Raw genomic sequence first — 6,000 nt, 5'->3', positions numbered from 1 at the left:
TTAACCAAACCAACCGTAGAAGCTTAACATAGGATGTTCTAGAGGCAAAAGGTCCACCCTCTGCAATACTTTTCGATATAAGCTCACTATACATTTTGTTGCAGGTAAAAAAGATTTTAGTCATTATTAATGGGAGGATAAAAGAATCTAATCTGTATATTTGTTGCATAAAACAAAAATCCATGTCAAAATAATATAAAAACATTTCAGTCAACAGAACATACCGGTACACATTCAACATGTCCAAAAAAATCAATGTGATCTGTGGTAGGAAATATGTTCCTAGAGAAGATGCAACACTTGTATTTGTCTGCAATTAGAAGAAATGTAAAGCACGAGGAGAAAACTAAACAAACGCTACAAACCATGACACAAATATTAATGGTTAGATATGTAATATATAACCATGCCCGTAAGGTTGAGCCATTTGGAATAAGTGGTTCATGATACAATATTGGAAGTCTACAATACACTACCAACAAATAATAAGACCCCAAAGGTTTATGCCTTTATGAAGGTACACGTTAGAGAAGTAATATAAACCATTATTGGTTCATGATACGATATTGGAGGTCTACAATACACTACCAAGTGGTCAAGAATTCGTTCCTCGCATCCCCATTCTTCAAGTAAAAAATTGAATTTTAACAAAAGGTAAGAAAGCCAGGGCATTGGCCATGATCAAATAATAAGATCCAAAAGGTTTATGATTTTATGAAGCACGTGCATGTTAGAGAAGTAACATAAACCATTATTGGTTCATGATACGATATTGGAAGTCTACATGACACTACCAAGTGGTCAAGAGTTCGTTCTTTGCATCCCCATATATGAAGTAAAAAAATTGAAGTTTAACAAAAGGTAAGAAAGCCCATGTGCATTGGCCTCGCTCAAATAATAAGACCCAAAAAGACTTATGCTTTTATGAATGTTAGAGAAGTGTTAGGATATTTATCCTATTTTATCATCATTATAGTGTGTCAAGGGTTACCCTATTTATCATGATTATATTGTGTCTAGGATTACCTATTTATCATGATTATATTGTGTCTAGGGTTACCCTATTTATCATGTATTTGTATCAATTTATTCTTATAAATAGAAGATTGTGAAAGGGATCAATTAAGCCCTCAAGAATTATTTCTTTTCAATCTTAAGTAGAAGTAACATAAACCATTAATGAGGGTCCACCAAACAGCTAAAACTTTCAAAATAATAGTTATATGTCTAACAATTACACATCAACACTTGGTAGAAACTTAAGAAAAGACAAGGTGTTAAAACCCTGCCTAATTATCAAATAACTAGCAAGGTACAACATTATATTATAATGACTCCTATCATGTGCTCAATACCAAAGTCATTAGATGTGTTTTTTTATGAAAGCTATTTGTTCAACTAATTTCAAATGCTCTTTTAAGAGCGTGGTAGATGTATCACCAAAATTATTTGCAATATTGCTTAACACCCCGAGTTTGAACTTCTCGTGTTGTATTTTGCTTCTCAACATATGAGCCGTAGAGGAGAGGTCAAGGTCAGCATCAGCATTCTCTGCTGCATCAGGATAGACCTTTAAAGCATGATTTAAGTTTTCTAACTTGCTATTTTGGTCTTCAAGCTTTTCTTTCATTATGTCATACTGTATTTCCAGAGATTTCCAAAAAGAATTCAGAAGTTCATGTACTTCAAGATTTGAACAGTCCAGTGAACTCTCCCTTTTGTCATCTGTGCACATGATAAACATAGTATTAGTAAATAGAAAAGTATATTAATAGTGCAAGAAGATACAGTAATATTTATAGAAAATTTACCTGTCTCAATATTCCATTTAAATGTATCCAAAACACTGGTAGGATCCGTGCCTGGAAAATACCTTTGGATGTATCGGATAAATGTAGCCTTGCTTCACCGGATATTTTCTGTGTAAAATGAACCATAATAACAAAACAAATAATTAATGATTATATTTCGGGATTCCATTAGCAAAATAAAATAAATTAAAAAAAAGGAATAATCTAACCTTTCTAAGGTTACCCATCAGATCTCTACAAAACAAAAAAAACCAGAAATTCATGTATCAAATCAACAGTGATAAAACAGTATTTAAACAGAAAGCTTTTAAGGTATTATGATGACATTTATCTCTTCCCTTTGAATGCTTATGTTGTGATTGCTCAAACTTTTGTTCGTTCTCAAGTTTTCATGATAGACCTCTGACCTCTTTTCCTCCTTACCATTGGAAGTGTCCTAAGATAGTGTTCTGAAATGTACTAGAATTTTATATGTGCTTGTTTTCCAAAAAATATCAGGTCTGTCTGGACTACTGGAATGTCTTGGTTGCAGAGTTGTTTGAGCCTACAGAATCCAGCCTAATCAGCTAGAGGATAATCTAGGAATTATTTAAACAGAAAGCTCCAGAGTTCCAAGAAATGAAAAAAAAGAAGGATAAACCATTCAACAGAAACAACATTTATTTACCATTCACGAACATGATAACCTACAATAATGGGGAAGGAGGGTGGGAGATGGAATAAAACAAACATTTCACGCAAAAATCCAAACCCGTGTCAAAAGAAAATTTCAATTTCAACAAAAGCTTATCAGAATCATTTAGAATAATTATAAACACAGGCAATACTAACTCAACTCTAAACAAAAAAATCAATACCTGGATTATCGCCCGATCGTTCTCCAGCAGAAACAAATGCTCAGAAAATCCTAAAGAAAGAAAGAAAAAAACACAACCAAAAGAAAATTGAAAGAACGAAGAAAATTGAAAGAACGAAGAAAATTGAAAGATATGAACCGAATTCCTTCATTGATAAAAGGTAAGAAGGAACGTCACCTGAATGAGAAGCAATGCAATGGAAGCAAGTAACGAGTTAAGTCAGGAGAAGACTATAGCCATATATAGCTGCAGAGCCTTTTCTTCCCTCCAACTTTTAAATCCTATTTTTTTGTATAATATAAAGAATTATTTTAGTTTAATTTATTTTAATTTAAAAAACATTACTTATTAAAAGATATAATTGAAAATAATCGTATATATTAAATTGATAAATTCACATTAAGTCTATTGGCAGAATAATTCCTGGTGAAGAGTCTGACTCAGATTATGCTGATGATGAAGTTGAGAGGGATCCATTGGATGAAGATGATGACGAGTTCATGAAAAGAGTGAAGAAAACAAAAGCTGAGAAGCTTTCTTTAGTTGACCATTCAAAGATTGACTATGAACCATTCAAGAAAACTTTTTATATTGAGGTGAAGGAGATCTCGAAGATTACTCCAGAAGAAGCTGCAGCATACAGGAAGCAGTTGGAATTGAAGATACATGGAAAGGATGTGCCAAAGCCAATAAGATCATGGCACCAGACTGGCCTTGCTAGCAAAATTTTGGAGACAATAAAGAAGATGAACTTTGACAAGCCTATCTGGTGATATTTTGTTTAGTGATGCTTTTGTTTAGTTATTATTTTTTAAAAGGTTCTGCTACCTAAGTAAATCTACTTTTGGTAGTCAACGTGAAGGCGTAGTGGGACTCTGTTAAACACTCTTGTGTCGCGCCCCCAATCTGGGATGAGTTGCACCTATTGTCTGCCTTTCTTGTCCATTCGTTGTCATCCAGGTATGGATATTATTGTAGAAAGTCCGAGCCGTCGTTTATTTTCCTCTCCGTGTGTTTGCATGCTTGAAACTTCAATCATTTTTTTTTTCGTATCAGCTAATGTCAAGAGAGATTATTTATTTATTTATTTTTATTTTAATTGTGCAAAATGTTTTTTCTTTTGATTGTTACCTTGTTGATCATTCACTGTTGGTGCAGGTGGTCTTTGAACCTATGCTTGCATGTTCGTTATTGTTCCATCTATCGCGCATGCACCGTGACTGACTAAAGAGCTGATCGTGGTGCGACTTTTATTTTATCTTGGTTCTGTTTGATTTGAGGCAACCATTCTCTAAACCCAGATTTTTTTCTTTTTCTGTTATCCCATGTACCAGTTGTAGAATTGATGATGCTTATTTGTCTGATCATACACATGTATCTTTCAGGTTTTGATTCGGTGTCCTTTTGTAAGGGAAACAGGATTAGATGGAGAGTCAGTTATTAATTCATTTTGCCTTACCATCACTCTATTTCAGCACATGTACCATAATAGAATTTATATCTTTCTAGCTAGTTCACTATATATGCTACATAACACCCATAAAATCTTTGGAATTGCATTGCTCGTGAAACTCATCAATTCTATTTTCTATTGTAATTCTTGGGAATAGGCTTCCTCAAAAGAGCATTTTCAGGAATTATTGACGGAAAACTCCCCATTATTGAATTCCTGTACATATCTATACTCTGGAACAATATGTACTCGCGTTGAGTTGTTTAATCATCGACACTCGTTGTTGAGAAATGTAATTGAAAGAACTTTTGGTGTGTTGAAAAAAAGATTCCCTATCATTGCAAGTAGCACTGAACCACACTATGGATTGGAGACGATGACTAATATCATACTAACTTGTTGTATATTACACAACTTCCTTCGGGGCGTGGATAACGATGACTCCTTACTCGATGAAGTTGATAACGAGTTGAATGAAAGGGAAGAACATGATGTTTCATCATCTCAAGTTAGAGAAGAGGATCATAGGATTGGTAGTAGTATTAGGGATTGTATAGCTGATCATATGTGGTGTGATTACCAAGTATCGTAGTTATTGTATTTTATTGTATTGTATTTTAATTTATTTTTATGTGTATGAGAACAACATATTATTAAGGATGTTTTATGTTAACTTCAAACATATTTCTTGACTCATTAGGTATAAAATGAATAGGGTAAGGCAACCGCCATTCCGTCCTCTGGTCCTACTAGAGAGTTCATGAAGTGGACAGAGGACATGGACACACGTCTACTACACTGCATGATCAAGGAATCAAGAATGGGTAATAGGGTTGACGGAAGCTGGACAACCCAAGCATATAGTAACATAGTTGATCATCTTCATAGCGCTGGGTATGTCGCAGTTACAAAAAATAATGTCAAAAATCGTCAGAAAGTGTTGAAGGATAAATGGCGTGAGGTGCATGACTTGTTTTCTGGATTGAGTGGATTTGCGTGGAATCCAGTAAGTATGACATTTCATGCTGAGGACAAAGTCTGGCTTGACCTGATTCAGGTATTTATAAAAATACTTATTTTTTATGTGGATCCTTATTATACATAATATGAAGCAGTGTGTATATTGTCTTTGTTGTTGCAGTCGCGGCCAGCTACGGCAAAGTGGAGAGTTAATAGTATAAAACACTATGATTTAATGGTTGAGTTATGGGCAGCTGATCGAGTTACTGGGAGTGGTGTTCGGACTGCTCGTCAAGCTCGAAGACAACGTGTTGGTCCTCATGTCAGTGTTGATTTGAATCAAAATATTGAGTACATTCCAGAACAGTCTCAGTGAACAGGGTACAGAGACCCAACTCCATCATCGCCTCCTCCATCTGTCGATGAATATAGTCCGGGACAGACTCAATCTGTGCCTTCCGTCCCATCAGGTGGGACTTCATCCTCACGAGGCTCGAAAAGGAAGGCACATATGGTGGATTCTATTGATACCTAATTTGATAAGTTGACGACTAGTCTGGATGGGTTTGCAAATGTCCTAAGCTCATCAAATGTACATTTTGGTGTAATTTCTGATGCCGTCGTGCGTCAAGTATCAGCGATGGAGGACAGAAATGAAATACTACGTTCCCAAACCGAGATTCTTCGTCGCACCCCCAATTACACATATATTGAGGCGGACATTTATGAAATGTTGACTGCTATGAACATCAGTGATGAAAATTTGCTAGAGCAGTGCTATGATTTCTTATGTCGAAACCCCACATGTACGAAGAGGTTGATGGAACTGCTACCACATAAGCGGTGGAACAAATTATGTAAAATGATTAAGCACAAGGCATTACTATCTTTCACATCCTCAAAGAGTTCCTATCTTTCA

At 35.2% G+C, this 6,000-nt stretch overlaps 1 protein-coding gene and 2 long non-coding RNA genes across 3 annotated transcripts; 2 read left to right on the top strand and 1 right to left on the bottom strand.

The window, feature by feature from the left end:
• Positions 1–1,180: 1,180 nt before the first annotated feature.
• Positions 1,181–2,450, bottom strand: LOC148191839 (uncharacterized). The gene is made up of 2 exons (XR_015782536.1): positions 1,812–2,450; positions 1,181–1,725 (listed from the first exon to the last, which is right to left on the bottom strand). It is a non-coding gene; the product is annotated as an uncharacterized LOC148191839 (long non-coding RNA).
• Positions 2,451–3,074: 624 nt separating this feature from the next.
• Positions 3,075–4,754, top strand: LOC148191838 (uncharacterized). Its single transcript, XR_015782740.1, has 3 exons — positions 3,075–3,628; positions 3,827–3,909; positions 4,054–4,754. It is a non-coding gene; the product is annotated as an uncharacterized LOC148191838 (long non-coding RNA).
• A 187-nt stretch (positions 4,755–4,941) lies between these two features.
• Positions 4,942–5,457, top strand: LOC148191837 (uncharacterized). The gene is made up of 2 exons (XM_088099970.1): positions 4,942–5,178; positions 5,263–5,457. Exons 1-2 carry the CDS (start codon positions 4,942–4,944, stop codon positions 5,455–5,457), a joined length of 432 nt encoding a protein of 143 aa, XP_087956096.1.
• The last annotated feature ends 543 nt before the right edge of the window (positions 5,458–6,000 follow it).

The sequence above is a fragment of the Vigna umbellata genome, chromosome 10 (assembly GCF_029865625.1).
Source record: "Vigna umbellata cultivar VRB3 chromosome 10, Vumbellata_1.0, whole genome shotgun sequence".
Lineage (NCBI taxonomy): Eukaryota > Viridiplantae > Streptophyta > Magnoliopsida > Fabales > Fabaceae > Vigna > Vigna umbellata.
This window is presented reverse-complemented; position numbering and strand designations above follow the sequence as displayed.

What these genes read in the sequence shown, in the direction of transcription:
- LOC148191837 (XM_088099970.1), top strand. Translation starts at nt 4,942, where the DNA reads ATGGGTAATAGGGTTGACGGAAGCTGGACAACCCAAGCATATAGTAAC. An exon ending in TCTGGCTTGACCTGATTCAG is followed by an intron (nt 5,179 to 5,262) that starts GTATTTATAAAA and finishes TTGTTGTTGCAG; the next exon opens with TCGCGGCCAGCTACGGCAAA.